At 47.0% G+C, this 15,062-nt stretch overlaps 1 protein-coding gene across 9 annotated transcripts in view; it reads left to right on the top strand.

The window, feature by feature from the left end:
- Dlg3 (discs large MAGUK scaffold protein 3) overlaps nucleotides 1-15,062 on the top strand; it is a 52,216-nt gene that overhangs the window by 1,803 nt on the left and 35,351 nt on the right. For 3 of the 9 annotated variants that reach the window (XM_034484910.2, XM_034484909.2, XM_076918654.1), the window contains exons 2-10: nucleotides 1,800-1,853; nucleotides 2,109-2,159; nucleotides 2,550-2,674; nucleotides 2,862-3,031; nucleotides 3,323-3,459; nucleotides 3,754-3,898; nucleotides 4,537-4,696; nucleotides 6,228-6,384; nucleotides 6,792-6,894. In XM_034484910.2, coding sequence (XP_034340801.1) covers nucleotides 1,800-1,853; nucleotides 2,109-2,159; nucleotides 2,550-2,674; nucleotides 2,862-3,031; nucleotides 3,323-3,459; nucleotides 3,754-3,898; nucleotides 4,537-4,696; nucleotides 6,228-6,384; nucleotides 6,792-6,894 — 1,102 coding nt within the window. Of the gene's footprint in view, nucleotides 1-1,799; nucleotides 1,854-2,108; nucleotides 2,160-2,549; nucleotides 2,675-2,861; nucleotides 3,032-3,322; nucleotides 3,460-3,753; nucleotides 3,899-4,536; nucleotides 4,697-5,037; nucleotides 5,407-6,227; nucleotides 6,385-6,791; nucleotides 6,895-7,291; nucleotides 7,314-7,577; nucleotides 7,771-15,062 lie in introns of those variants that run through there. The other 6 variants (XM_076918655.1, XM_034484911.2, XM_034484908.2 and 3 more) reach the window with 4 other exon arrangements.

A 15,062-nucleotide genomic window follows, 5' to 3' on the forward strand; every position in this document is an offset into this window, starting at 1 on the left:
TGTGGGAGAAGCAGCAAAATGGAGGCTGGGCCAGCAGAGCCAGGGCTCTGGCACGCATGGCGGAGGGCCTGTCTAGTTCTTCAATTCTGCAGCCCCCAGGGTGGAAAGAAAGGAGGAGAGGCTTTGCTCTCTATGGCAGGTGCTGACTACCCCAAGCTGGTGACCATTCTAGCTACCCCTGTCCTCTTCGGAAAATAGGATGTGCTTTTACCTAGAAGCAAAAGAGGGGGCTTCTTGGAGATAGGAATCTTCCATTCTGTATGTCTGTCTGTCTACACCTCTTCCTATGTCCCTAGCCTTGGTTCCTTGCCCTCTCCAGTGAGTCCCCTCTTCTTTGCCCCTCCCTTATATACATACGCTCATGCTTGGCCTGCCCAGTGAGAAATAGGTGCCAATTCCAGGACTGGGCCTGTTGGGTACCCTATCTTTACCCAGTCTGATCTTTGGATGGCTCCTGACCCTAGAGGCAAGGTCCCCGAGTGGACGTGGGACCAGAGCTAGAGGGTGTACTACTGGGAGCTGAAACCTCCAGGTACCACCCAAACTAGGCTTGAGGCATGGCTTGTCACATGTGGAACACACACGGTACACTAGGTACACAAAAGAGCTGCACGGACTCTCTTTTGCTCTGTATTGGTTGTATTGCACTTTCAGTCAGCTGTGTTGGTTGTGGGGGGTGGTCTCTGAAGAACCAGTAAGTTTCCTCCTGGGACCAGGGTGAGGCTGCAGCTGGAGTCCTACCTACTGATTCCTTAAGACCAGAGAACATGAAGGAAGAGATAGGGGAGGCATGGCTAGTCAGCACTCTTGAAGCCAGTGCTGCGGAGGATGAAGGTGGGAAGGGGGAGGCAGAGCAGACTATGTTAGAAGAGCCCTCACCCTGGGTTTCCAGCTGCTCTCTTCTGGGGCCAAAACTTAAGAAAGGTATAATACAGTCAGAGAAATTTGGATCAGTGCTGGGACACCTGATGAGAGACAAGGGGGTTCCTTCAGTCTTGAAAATGATTGTGGGAGTGGGAAGCAGGTGTACTTGTCTGTGCAGAATAAAATTTCCACTTGAACAATGGCTACAAGTGTGTCTTGTCTGGAAGGCAATGTCTATTTGTTGCTAAAAAAACAACCCGTGGTGGGTTTTTTTTTTTTTTTTTTGGACCCCCTCACTAGCCTGTCTTCCCATGGCTGCTGTGTGCTAAAGATCATAAATTCTGCTACTACTGTTCATGGGTCATCAGGTTCTCTGTCATGGGGAATTTTGTCTACCCCAGTCCTGTCCTACCCTGATGTGTCCTCAGATTCCTGGCCAATCCCCACTCTGACCCTTTCTTCTGGAACACAGAAAGGGTTCAAATAAAACGTTGCTTTGGGAAAAAAATGGGTTAGGATTTTTACTCCTGTCCATTTGAGAACTTGGATTTCTGGAACCTTTGAAGGAGGTGTAAAAATAGGGCTTCCAGGGAATAACTGATGGAAATAACATGGGGAAGGGGTGATCAGCCAAATTACCACTGGCCTCAAAGCTTCCTATAACCCAAAGAGTACCTGGAGATGCAAGTTCTATGTCCGAACTCCTAGTGTGCCCTTTAGATACACCTCACAACCACTCTGGGCCTTAGTGTCCCCAACTGTCCTGTGAAAGTGGTGTCTGTTGTCTTTCCACATCTGACACTGTGGAAGTCTATGATGCCCAAGTCAGGGGGAGCTGTTGTTCAGAAATGGAGAGGTTCCCTCACCAGGCTTCCTATGGATGTTGGGTGTGGTACGGTTTGCCCACCATGCTCCATCTCTGCCATCCCCCTTAGGCCAGCCCTGCACCCCTCCTAGTGAACCCCGAGGCCCTGGAGCCCAGCCTATCGGTGAGTGCACCACTGGTTGGCTCAGTCTCAGACAATTGATCTGGGCTAAACAAGCAGCTGGTTTTGGACTGATATGGTTGGACACAAGGGGAGGGGTGTGCTCGCTTGGGGTCAGCCTGTCACCATCTGTGGTCTAGAGATGCCTTGTGGTGTGCTTGGGATTTTTGTGGGAGTGGGGAAGGAAGCCAACTGACTAGAGGGCAGATGTCTGGGAGGGCAGGAGACACTGAAGGAAGTGCTTCTGTCTTCTTTTAGGTGAATGGCAGTGATGGCATGTTCAAGTATGAGGAGATAGTACTGGAGCGGGTAAGTTTTCCAGTAGGGAGATTGGGAAACGAGAGGCAAAGGCTACATCTAGGAGAGGGGAGGACCCTGGGCAGCATTTCAAACCTCATGGGGGAGCCCATATTAAGAGTATGAGGAAACAGGGCCCTCAGAAGCCACATCACGGCAGCTATCAATCAACTCACAAATATTGATCTTGTTGACTGAGGCCTGGAAACCTGGGGTGGGGGTGGTTGGCTGAGGCCTCCCCACCAAAACGGTCAACATAGACTGAGAAATTGTTAGCTATCTGATGAATGTGTCCCGCCCTTACCATGAGACCTGGAGAACCTACTCTGGGAGATGGAGAGCCAAGAACCGTCCTGTGTGCTCTCAAAATGAAATGACTGTGCCCTTCCACCTCCTTCTCAGGGCAACTCTGGCCTGGGCTTCAGTATCGCAGGTGGCATCGACAACCCTCATGTCCCTGATGACCCTGGCATCTTTATTACCAAGATCATTCCTGGTGGAGCAGCTGCCATGGATGGGAGGCTGGGGTGAGATGGCCTGGAAGCAGGGCTGTGGGTGGAAGGGACAGGATGGAGATGAGGGACAAGGGCAGGATGACCCCTCCATTATATTGGAGAAGGAGAGGGAAAGGAGGAAGGGAGAGATGAGGAGAGGGAGGGATACATAGTAGAGGGGCGGCAGCACAGTGTCATGCCTCTTGGGCTTTCCCCACAGGGTGAATGACTGTGTGCTACGGGTGAACGAGGTGGACGTGTCCGAGGTGGTGCACAGCCGGGCCGTGGAGGCATTGAAGGAGGCAGGCCCTGTGGTGCGGTTGGTGGTGCGGAGGCGACAGCCCCCACCTGAGACTATCATGGAGGTCAACCTGCTCAAAGGGCCAAAAGGTGCGGCCCTCTTGGTTCCTATGCGCTAGCAACCCACCCGCAGCCCCTAGTTCATGGCTGCTCCATGGGTGAATGGGAGTGGCTTTTCTCCTGGCATGAGTACTGAAGTCCCAGATCATAGCCTTCTTTCTTGATCTCAGGTTTCAATCTTTACTGACCTTGGGATGACAGGCTGGGGTTTGGTGGGAAAGGAGCTTTTGGAGGGGACAGAGGGAGGGAATTGGCTTCGGAATGGATGAAACATGCTAACTTCTTTCGGCTCTCTCCCACTTCCTGCTGGCTGCCATCTAGGCCTGGGTTTCAGCATTGCTGGGGGCATTGGCAACCAGCATATCCCAGGAGACAACAGCATCTATATCACCAAGATCATTGAAGGAGGAGCTGCTCAGAAGGACGGACGCCTACAGATTGGGGACCGGCTGCTTGCGGTAAGCTAGCCTTCAAGGGGATGCCCAAATAGTAGGGTATGGAGGAACAGCTCTGGCACCCCTGTCACTCCGTCTAAACCTCAGTAGAGGATAAGGCATTTTGGCAAATTTCAAGACTATCACCTGAGTTGTGTTTACTCAGCTAACAAGGCCCTAGTTTTTCCATGGTGGGGGCAGCCACTCTTATATCCCTTTAACCCTACCCTCCTGTTAGTATACTGAAAAAACACTCCTTTGAGCGCCCTGGAGAGGTTTTCCCTTCTTAGATCCACCCTAGGGTGTCTCCTCTTCTAGGTGAACAACACCAATCTGCAGGATGTGAGGCATGAGGAAGCTGTGGCCTCACTCAAGAACACATCAGACATGGTCTATCTGAAGGTGGCCAAGCCAGGAAGCATCCACCTCAACGACATGTATGCTCCCCCTGACTATGCCAGCAGTACGTATACATTGGTCTTTCTCTTGGTTTCAGTGGAGACGGTGTCTGTGCCCTTTGTTCAGAAAGTATTGATGTACAGATGGTATTATCATAACTGAGTTCAGGTTCCAGCCTTGTGCTTGCAAGTTGGGTGCCCTTGGGCAAGCCCTTTTCACGCCTTTAGATTCCTCTTTAGCTCAAATAAGCTAATGGTGTGTGTGTGTGTGTGTGTGTGTGTGTGTGTGTGTGTGTGTGTGTGTGTGATCTTCCGCATAGGACTGGTGCAAGGATTGAGTGAGATCATGGATGAGAAAGCCCCTGGAAAACTATTAGGCTACAGAGATGTAAGGGATTGTTATTAGTCCCACTTCTTTCTACTCATGCCTTTCTTTGTAGACTGCTTTGACTTCAGCTCTTTCTAAGACTCACAGTAGTAAGCCCTGGGTTTAGAAAGGGACAGAGGAGGAGGAACCCTGGGCTGAGGGTGGGTAGTGGGTAAAGCAGAGAGCAGTAGCCTAAGGAATCAGCATTCCTTGGTCCTTTTTGCACCTGAGGTAGGATGTGAGGAAAAATCCTTGGCAGGGTTTGGGGAAAATTCCATAGTGGACATCTCTGGACTCCTCTCTCTCTTTCTCTCTCTTTCTCTCTTTCCACCTCAGCTTTCACTGCCTTGGCTGACAATCACATAAGCCATAATTCCAGCTTGGGTTATCTTGGGGCAGTGGAGAGCAAGGTCACCTACCCTGCTCCTCCTCAGGTGCCCCCTACTCGTTACTCTCCTATTCCCAGACACATGCTGGCTGAGGAAGACTTTACCAGGTAAGACATTCCGGTTCTTTCGACCTAGAGGGGGTGAGAATAAGTTTTCTGGCCGGTGACAGGCTTTTTTTTTTTGTAGTATGACAAAAAGGGCAAGGCCCTCGTCATTCCCAGAAGTAAGATCTCTGTGAGGCCCTCAGACTTTAGAAAGACTCAGAGGCGGCTGCAAGAACGACTACTGCCATCAGGGGGAGTGCCAAGCGAGTGGCCCAAATCAGAAAATGCAGATCCGGGGTGGGATGAAACGTTTAGGGGGCTGAGGAAGTGGGGGCCACGGGGGGGGCGTTTCCTGCCCCGCGACAGTAGCAATCCTCTCTTCGGCAGCCATTCATAGTCGCCGAAGAAGGCCTTTTAGCCGACGGGGTTGGCCAGAGTCAGAGAGGCCGCCAGGCCAGCCCGGGACCGCGGGAGGAAGGGTTCCGCCCCGCAGTGGTGGCGGCGGGCCGGGGCCGTTGAACTGGTCAGGCCGGCCAGGGTTGCAGGGGGACAGGTTTGCAGGGTGGGGCCTAGGTGGCTGCTGGGCCAGCTGCGGTAAAGACAGAAGGGTAGGCTGACCCGGGGAGAACCAGAGGAGCCATGGAGAGGGCTCGCAAGTTCTCAGGCTCAAGCTTGACCCTGGGTTTGGGCTCGGCCTCAGCTTCAGCCTGGAGGAGGGCTTCGCAGAGGTGGGCCTGGCCGCTCCGCTCCCTGCGGCCTGGAGGGGATGCCAGGTAGGGAGCATCGAACCCAAGACTCGGAACTGCAAGGAAGGAAGAGGTTCACTTAAGACCCGGGCTTCCTCTCAGGAAAGATGCTTGTAACAAATGAAGATGGCTGGATGGGACAGTGTGCTGGGGAGTTGGGCGAGTTACATGGATCCCCGTGTGCAGATAATTCCGCTTACCTGGTGGCACTGTTTTTTTTTTTTTTTTTTTCCTCCTATAATCTCTTCTCCTCAGTTTAACCTATTTTGGGACCTGGGATTTCCTCATCTATTTCTTCCACACCATTGGTCAGTGGCGGCTGCCATTTGGGGGGAAGGTAGAAAGGACCATATAGTTGAAGGGTGGAACTTCAAAACTTCCCAGCAGTGGGTGTAATGAAAGTATCTTTTGGATGGTTAGGGAGATCAACCCAGGGTGACTCCACTGCCCTTAACAGTTTACTCTGTCAGTCCAGGGCCTTTCACAGAGCATACTAGAACAGAAGACTCAGGGAAGAACATGGGCAAGTGAGCTGTGAAGTTTGGGCTCTAGAGTTCTGGATGACGTTTTTGTGGACCGGAGAGTGCTGAGGAATGCCCATTGGGAAACTGACTAGGAGACTTTAGGAAGGAGGGACAAGGAACTGAAACCTGGCACCTGGCATAAAAGAGCAGCCAAGCAGGTTTTAGGAGACAAAGGGGAAGCACAGGGCATATGGAAGCCCAAGTCTTTACTTCCTACAGCAAGTGTGGATCTTGTGATGGGCTGGTCCTCATAGAATCAACACTTTTGTCATCCTTTGTCCTGACCTGACCTCCCTTGTCATATCTTTTTTCCTCTCTCCCCAGAGAGCCCCGCAAGATCATCCTGCACAAAGGTTCTACAGGCCTGGGCTTCAACATTGTAGGAGGAGAGGATGGAGAAGGCATTTTTGTTTCCTTCATCCTGGCAGGAGGCCCAGCAGACCTAAGTGGGGAGTTGCGAAGGGGAGACCGGATCTTATCGGTGAGACAAAGTCAGGGTGGGAGGATGGGTGTTGTGCCAGGCTAAAAGGGAGGAGTCCCTGTGTCCACCAAGAAGTGTTTCTTGGGATGAGGGAAGGACTGAGAACTAAATTGTTTTTATAAATATCTTTATTTAGGGAAAAGAGAATAAGACTAGACTTACGCTTGGGCAAGAAGTGAATGTCTCTAGATCTTAACTTTGATTGGCATTTGACTGCCACAAAAATAATTATTACACCAGAGGCATTGTATCCTTTAGGACTAATTTGTGGGGACAGGATGGAATTTGTGGAAAACCAATACCAAACAGGCTGAGAGATAGGTTGTACATCCTCTTTATAACTGTTATAAGAAGGGACTCTCTCTCTCTTGCCTTTGAGGTAGCTCACAGCTCCTCTCTTTGGACAGGTAAATGGAGTCAACCTGAGGAATGCTACCCATGAGCAGGCAGCAGCTGCTCTGAAACGGGCTGGCCAATCAGTCACCATTGTGGCCCAGTATAGACCTGAAGGTAAGAGAAGGGAGAGAGATGTTGAGTTTCAACGTATACATAGCATTGGTTTATCCCACCGTAGGTAATAAAGCCATTTGACCAGGTCCGCGGTATTCTAGTTCAGTTACCACTTATTTCCTTTTCCCTCAAGACAGTGTGGCAGCTATGGTGGTTTTCAATCAAGGCAGTGCTAAGATCCTGCAGATGAGGAATGCAGTACTGCAGGAAGCCTGTAGCGGGCAGCAGCCCACGAGAAACACCACCAAGAGATGTTAGGGCAAATGGAAAAGACAGAGGGAGAATGAGGGCTCAGAAGCGGTCATTGGGAATTGTGTGCCCTGGGAAAGAGTAACTCGGTTAGAAGAACTTCAGAGAGTAAGGAATCCTACCTCCTAAGAGCGGGATCTTGGAGGTCCCACTTACTTACCTTCGTCAAAGTAAGGTGATACTAAGCCCTGGGATGGGGGATTCAGGGATAGAATCACACCCATATGGTGATCTTTGTATTCTCAGCTAGTAGGCCCTCCGCAGGGGCGAGTGGGCGGAGCCGGTTATGCAAACAAAGGTGTTTGATTGGCCCGGGCCAGCGGAGGCCCAGGTGAGGAGGTGAACTGTAGAAGGAGCGCCCCAGCCTGCCAGCCAGCTGGACAACCATTGGTGCGCCGAGCGCGGCCTCCAGCCGCAGGCCCCGCCCCCTGACCCAGGCGGAGGGCGACGGGCGCCCCTCCTCCCCTCGCGCCTCTGGCGTCTCCTCCTCTATCCCCTCCCCCTCCTCCCCTTCTCCCCTCCTCTCGCGCGCCCCGCTTTGTGTCCGTGGTCTCCCGCGCGGGACAGAGGGACCGGCCGGAGTCGGCGCTTTCTCGACACTAGACCTGGACTCCAACTGGGCGCCAGGTGAGGTGGGACGAATGATAGCCAGGCCCCCTCGCAGTCCCCCCAGTCTCTCTACTGTTCTGTTCTCAGCCTCTTTTCCAACATTGCGCCCCATCTCTGTCCTCTCCCCCGAAAGCCTGCTCTGTGCACCCTGAGGCCCCTTCCCGGCCACCTTGGCTTCCTCGACAGCGCTACGAGGGGCTCTTCGCCCACTGAACCTTGTCTGGCTTTCACCTCCGTGCCATCACTTCTTCTCACCCATCAACTGTTGCCCCTTTTCGTCCCAAAACGGTGCAGCCCACAGCCTCCTTCCTGCTGCGTCCCCAGCTGCCCTCGATCCCTCAGAGGAATTTTGTAAATCCTCCTCTTCCCCCCCCCCATGCTCGTTTCTCCCCCTAACCCTAGGAACTCCAGCAATTAGTTTAGGATTCTTGCGTCCCCAGTCTTCTCAAGGCTTTCATTCTTTACCAGACGTCTTTCGGCTCTCCTCCCTCTTGTAATCCTGGCCTTTGTCCCCTTAGGGCTGCAGTGCCTGGGTTCCTTGGACACCCGGGCCCTACAGGCCTTTAAGCCCTGTGGAGGAGGAACCTGGTGCTGGCAGGTGCTCCAGTTGTGCTAGAAGAACAGGAGAAGCTAGGATCCCTGTGACAAAGCTAAGAAGACTCAAAAGCGACCACCTTTGTCCTTCCCACCCCTCCCCCACGCTAGTTCGGTGCCTTCCGAGCCCTAAGAGAAAGGGCCCTGTCACCCTTTCTACCAGGCTTGATGGGAGACAGGAGTGCGGGCAGGTTAACTAATAGGAGAGCTTGTTGGTCTAAGATAATTGGAAAGAGAGATGCAAATGGACACTTCGAATCATTTCTCTCCATGTTTGGCTTTCAGCTTCCTGACAGAAAATGCTCCTTAGGGATATTGTTTTTTCTGAATCAGGCTTATGATGTTTGCTTCTGAAGAGAGGGTTCGCTATTGGATTTTTCTTAGCAACTAATATTTATCATTTTTTTGCCCTCAATTTAAGAGTAGATTCTGCAAAGGAAATGGCTTCTCATGGCCTGCCTGCCTGTCTGCTGGCCTGCCTGCCTGTCTGCTTGCCTGCCTCCCCCCACTGCCGTTTGTGTGTGTGTGTGTGTGTGTGTGTGTGTGTGTGTGTGTAAGAGAAAATGGTTATTCTCTCTGATGCTGGGCACATGGAAACAATACTGTGAATTTGCCTGGTGGCAGTATGCTGGAAACTGGTGACTAAATATTTCTATGACTTTGGCTTGGGGAATGCAACTGGTCTGCAGAAAAAGCTGTGAGTGGCTAAAGTCATTCCTGCAGTGTCTGCTACTCTCTCAGTGTAGTTTTGAGAGTTTATGATGTAGACTGAGATGCTGTCTGTGTCAGGTCTTTCTACTTGCTGCTTAAGGCCCTCCTTTCAGGAATTAGGTGAAGTACCACTAAACAATGCCTCCCCAGTCTTATTTTTTCTTTGGTTTGCTCAATCCAACAGAGCCCTAATAATAAGCAAAGTTTTTTCTTCATTTGAAAATGGAACCTTTCTGTGCTGGTCTAGATAGGCCATCAAACATTCTGCATTGAATTTATACTTTTTGTAAATTTGGTCCTTGTATTTAAGAGTAAGGATGACATGTTGATAATTGTAAAAATACATTAAATATGGCTCCTTGGAGGATTACATCCTGGTGCCTGTTTTCAAGGTTGAATGATCCAAATATGTTCATCTGTTGGCAAAAGTGGCAGAGACTTCTCGTGTTGTTGGCTAAGCAACCATTCATTATTTGGATTTTCTCATAGAATGTGAGCACTGGAGGAGGTCAGATCACACTGTGCATCCCTGCTGTGCAGACTGGAACAACCACAGGAGAGCTAGAACTCAACTGGCCTGAAGTCACACAGGGAAAGTTGCTGAGGATCAGAAAACCATTTAATTTTGAGGTCCAACAGGGGGCACATACAGTGGTTGTAACAACTTCGACCTAAGACTAGGTCAGAGTGGAAGGATAACCAGAAAGGGATTGGAGAAATAACAGATAGGGGGCTGGGGAGGGAATGAGGGAAAGAAATCGATGGATGGAAGGAGACTGCAGAGGCGCCATTCCAGTGCACCCCTTGACTACATCCTATTTAGCATGAGAGCTTAAAAATAGCTTCGACTAATTAGAACAGTCAGGATAAGAACTTTTTTCTGCCTTTTAAAATGTTTTAAATGAGATACAAGTCATAATAGCATTCACTTCCCACATGTAGGTCTATAGTTCAGTGACACAGAGTTGTGCCTGTGTTGCCACAGATAAATTTAGAACATTTTCATGATCTTCCATCTCCTTGGAATACATAAAGAGGGACACGCATTGGGAAGGTGATAGGCTTAAGGCAGTTGCTTCCTAGTGTATCTCCCTTGAGCATGGGAGTGGTGGCAGAGAGGTGGGCTGGGTGGAACTTAGAAATGCTCCTCACAAGACATTTTTGGTATATGAGGCTTGCTTAGTGTGGATTGATGAGGTATGGGAACTGTGTCTTTCTAGTTGAGCTTCGATATTGTGCTTAGCTTGGGTGTTTTACAGTGTTTTCACAATGAAGTTTTGGATGTATTAAGTAGAAATAGAAGTGCTAAATAACAAGATATCACAATGAAGGATATTTAATAGTTTCAGTTCTGATTGCTCCAAACTGTTGTGGATACCAAAATCCTACCTGTTAGCTAAAAGTCTCATTAAAAATAGAAACTGGCACGAGGCGAAGCATCCTTCCAAACTACTTTGAAATGGGTATTATTTCTCACTGGCCTATGGAACTGCAGCAGCAAGGTAAAGATGGGCTTAGCATTACACCTTGAGCTCTCCTACACTTTGGCCCTAGTTACTCTGATACAGTCTCTGTTTATAAACTGAGCTAGTGTTTTTGTGGAAAGACCTTTTGTTTTTAGAGTACCAACCTGATCTCTAAATCAATAATTGAGCCAGAAATGGATCATTTTAAGTAGCCCAACTGGGGACTGATCCTTTGTGAAGTTTTGTCTTGTTTTTGTTTTTCACTGGAATGTAAATCCACATAGGGTAGAAGTGTGCCAAGTGAGAGAATTCTTTTTTCATTTTAAGGTGCCTAATGGTCTCACCACAGAAACCCCTTCACATAAGCCTTGGAAGAGCTAGGGATCAGAAATGATATGAAAGTTCCAAAGGGTTATTTTTTTTACAACATTTCCCCATATTTAGGAATGAAGGATGTAAACATTGCTACCCTATCAATATGATCTCTCATGAGAGCAGAGACTAAACTGAATCAAGGCAAAGAAAATTTTGAAATTCCTGCATTCCTAAAGCAAGGCTAAGGCTAGGATGAAGATGAATCCTCAGAGTGAAGAGGCGGAAAGAACCTAAATGTCCATCGAGCCTAGAATGGGTAAACAAAATACACTCTAATTTAGACCGAGTTTTTTTTTTTTCTACCATAAAACAGAATAAAGAACTGGTTGTCACAATATGGCTTATCCTTGAAAACATTAAAAAAAAAAAAAAAAGCCAGGCCCACCTTTAATCCCACCAACATTCTAGAGGCAAGCAGATCTTGGGGTCCCAGGCCAGCTCAGTTTACATAGTGAGTTTTAGAACAGCCAGGGCTATCTAGTGAGACCCTGTCTTAAAAACCAAACCAAAACAACAGGAACAAAAAGCAACCAGACATTGCATGGTTTCATTTACATAAATTGGCCATGAGTTGCAAATTAATGGAAGCAAAAGACCTAGGGCTCTAGTAAGGGGGGATGGGGGATTTTCTCTATCTCTTTTTAATAGACAAAGAGGGATAAGCTTTGGGAGAGTGATAGGTTTAAGATATTTGCTTCCTAATGTATCTCCCCTGTACAAATAGGAGTTGGATGCCATTTAATCTCTGGGCTTCTGTGTACTTTGGGGGAGTGTTCCAAACAGGGTTTCTCTGTAATCCTGACTGTCCTGGACCTCTACTGTAAACCAGGCTAGCTTCAAATTTACAGAGATTCTCCTGCCTCTGCCTCCCCATGCTGGGATTAAAGGTGTGCACCACCACTGCCTGGCTGTACTTTTTTTCTTTTTTGTTTATGTTTGTGAATTTTTGTTGTTGTTTTTGAGATAAGGTCTCATTTCCTGGCTTTGGTTGGCCTGGGACTTGCTGTGTAGATCAGATCATGCTGATTGGCCAACCAGACCTTCTTGCTTCTGCCTTCCCAAATGCTGGTGGGATTAAAGGTGTGTGCTACCACACCTTTTTTATCTCAGTTTTTCAGTCCTGATGATCGCACAAAGAAGCAGTAGTGGGGAAGAGATTTCTGGAAGCATGTGGGGATTTCTCCTACAGAAGCAAAGTGAGTTCCCACTGGGAGTGGTTTTGTTGGGCAGGGGGAAGTTGCTTTGCTCAATTGTTTAGCAAATCTGACCAGGTTTAGAATATTAATGGTGTAAGTAGGCATTTCTCATTTCTTCAACTCAAGTTGGGTCATTCCTTTTGAGTACTGGGGATGGTATCTGGGGCCTTATGTGTGCTAAGCAGGGGTGTGCCACTGAGTGACACCCCAACCCTGTTATTCACTTTTATGACAACAATTAATTCAAGGCTACACATAAATGGAGTTTACTAGCTCAGCCATCATCCCCAAACTTCTCCTTCTCAGCCCCAGGCAACCACAAATCCCCTTTCTGAATCTTAGGAAGTGATTGTTTATTCTGAATTTTTCATGTAAGTGAAAGTACATGGTATATGGCCTTTTGAGACTGGCTCCTTTCACTTAGCACACAATCAAGGTTAATTTGTGTTGTAGCATGTAGTGGTACTTCTTTTCCTTTTATGAATAAATATTATTTCTCTCTCTCTCTCTCTCTCTCTCTCTCTCTCTCTCTCTCTCTCTCTCTCTGTGTGTGTGTGTGTGTGTGTGTAGTTTTTGAACTGTTATAAATAATACTCCATGAATGTCAATGTGCAATCTTTCAGTGGACATAAGCTTACATATTTCTTGGATATATATTACCATTCCCCTTAGAGGACTGTCCAGGCTGCTTTCTACTGAGCCTGCACCATCTCTGCATCCTCCCTAACACTTGTCAGTCCTTTTGGTTGTCACCATCCTGCTGGGTGTGAAGTGGTATCTCCTTGTGGTCTTGATTTGCATTTCCCAATAGTAATGTTGAACATATTTTAAGGGCTTATTATTTGTTGTTCAGTTTTGCTTTGATTTGGTTCCCATCCTGTTCACAAATTAACTGGAGAATAAATAGGGCCAGGCATGCTATTGCTGCAGCGAGTAGCAGGCACGAGGGTAACTAGCTCTTATCAGCTGGGTGTGCTGGAGGGGTTGAAAGCTTTAGTGACGATGCTTCACTAGAAATGCTGATCTGATAAAAATAATAGGGTCTACCTTTTTGGAATCAGGTTATTGAGATATAATTCATATGCCATAATAGGAGCATGTCCATTTAAGATATATTTCAGCTCTTTGTGCAATTTTCAGGATTTTTATTATAGTTAATTTTAGAATGCTTTCATCACTCCCAGAAGCCTTGACCCATTAGTAGTCTGTCTTGTTTCCCCCTGGCTCGTTCTCTCCCCACAGCCCTAGGCACCTTCTAATGTTTTGCAGGCAGTTCATGTAAACTTTGCAATATGTGGCCTCTTGTATCCAGCTTCTTAGTATAACCTCTTCAAGGTTCAGCCATGTTGTGACATGTGTCTATTCCTCACTGTTTCCAGGTGGGAAAACAGCACAGTCTATGTTAGAGCCCATATGTTTATTCGTTCTTAGGTTGACAGGCATTTGTGTTCTTTTCGCTTTTTTACTGTTTTTACTGTTACGAACATTCCTGAAAAAGTTTTCCTGTGAACAGATGTTTTCAGTTCTCTTGTATTTACACCTAGAAGTAAAATCGCTGTGGGTCAGAAGGTAACAACATTTTTGAGGCACTGCCAGACTTCTTAAAGTGACTACACCCTTTCAGGCCCACCCAGTTTTGTAAACTTAGAAGAGACTGTGAAGCTCCCCTTTCTTAAGAGTTTTGTCCCCTGAAGCTGCATGCGTGTTTGTGTTGGGCTTTTTTTGTGTGTGTATTCTGTGTTTCTGTAGCCCAAGGACATTGGAGTGAAATTTGGCACGGTGTTTTGAACCTAGCTAGACAGGTGCTTTCTTGTCCTTGATAGGTGGTGTGAGTCAAAATCTTAGGAGCTTTGCTTTTTGTAAAATATCAGATCTTACTGCTAGGTGGAACGATTACAATGATATGTAGTAATAAGAATGGGTTATTTCTTAATGTAATTATAGTTTGAAGGCTTCTTTTTCTGTCTATTGTGTTAGGTGTTGAAATCTTGACCTTGATATTGACAATGATGTTTTTTTAAAAAAGAAAAAACAACACTAGTATATTCTACAACAAGGTAAATATTCTGTTGCTTTAAACAGAAGAACAAAGGGAGAGTAATTTGGGACTGCCACTGTCACTGAAATTAAAACTATTGTTTTTGCTACTCTTATGTAAGATACATGCACACATACATATCTATTAACACAATATATAGATATTAGACTCTTACATATATGATATAGTGATCATATATTATCTATATCAGAGAAGCCAAGCTCCTGAGATCTACTTCTGAGTATTTCTCTAAATGGATAAAAATTCCTGCCTCTTAGACTCAGTTTCCTAATGTCTAAAATGAGGAGATTATATAAAATGTTTGTGATATGTTTTCTAGCTAAAGTTCTGTGTTAGATAAGTGGAAGTGAGTTTTTAATTCAATTTATGAATTTTTGTTTATACTTATTAAATCACATGGTCTTGAACTAATAACTGCTCTTTGCTTTAATAAAGCGTCCTCCCCTCTTTCCTGAGTTAGGCTTTTATCCTCTTGAGAAAGGCTTCTGTTCACTTTCCACTGAATTCACATCTCCTTTAAAAGCAAAGGCCCCAGAGATTTTTTGAATTTTCTGTTTGACAAAAATGAGTTATGAAATATTTTGTTAGATAAAAAAAAAAACATGTTTTGTATAAATATGTACTTTAAGGATTTGGATTTCAAAAAAGAGGAAGAATTTTGTAAATGTGGGGTTAAATTCCAAAGTGGATTTTCTAGTGTTTTATAACTGTCCCGAAGAGGAAAGTGATGAGCATCAACAGGTCAGCTTGCTCACATTCTCTCAGTGGACAGGGTTACTGCATTGTGTGGGTCAGGAAAGTCTGGCTGTGGCAGATGGAGATTTCAGTAAGGCACTAAATGCCTGCGTTATAAATGGTTATGTGTTCATGTGGATTTGTTTGCATCTGGTTGCTAAGCTAGGAGCAGTG

This window comes from Arvicanthis niloticus, chromosome X, assembly GCF_011762505.2.
Source record: "Arvicanthis niloticus isolate mArvNil1 chromosome X, mArvNil1.pat.X, whole genome shotgun sequence".
Lineage (NCBI taxonomy): Eukaryota > Metazoa > Chordata > Mammalia > Rodentia > Muridae > Arvicanthis > Arvicanthis niloticus.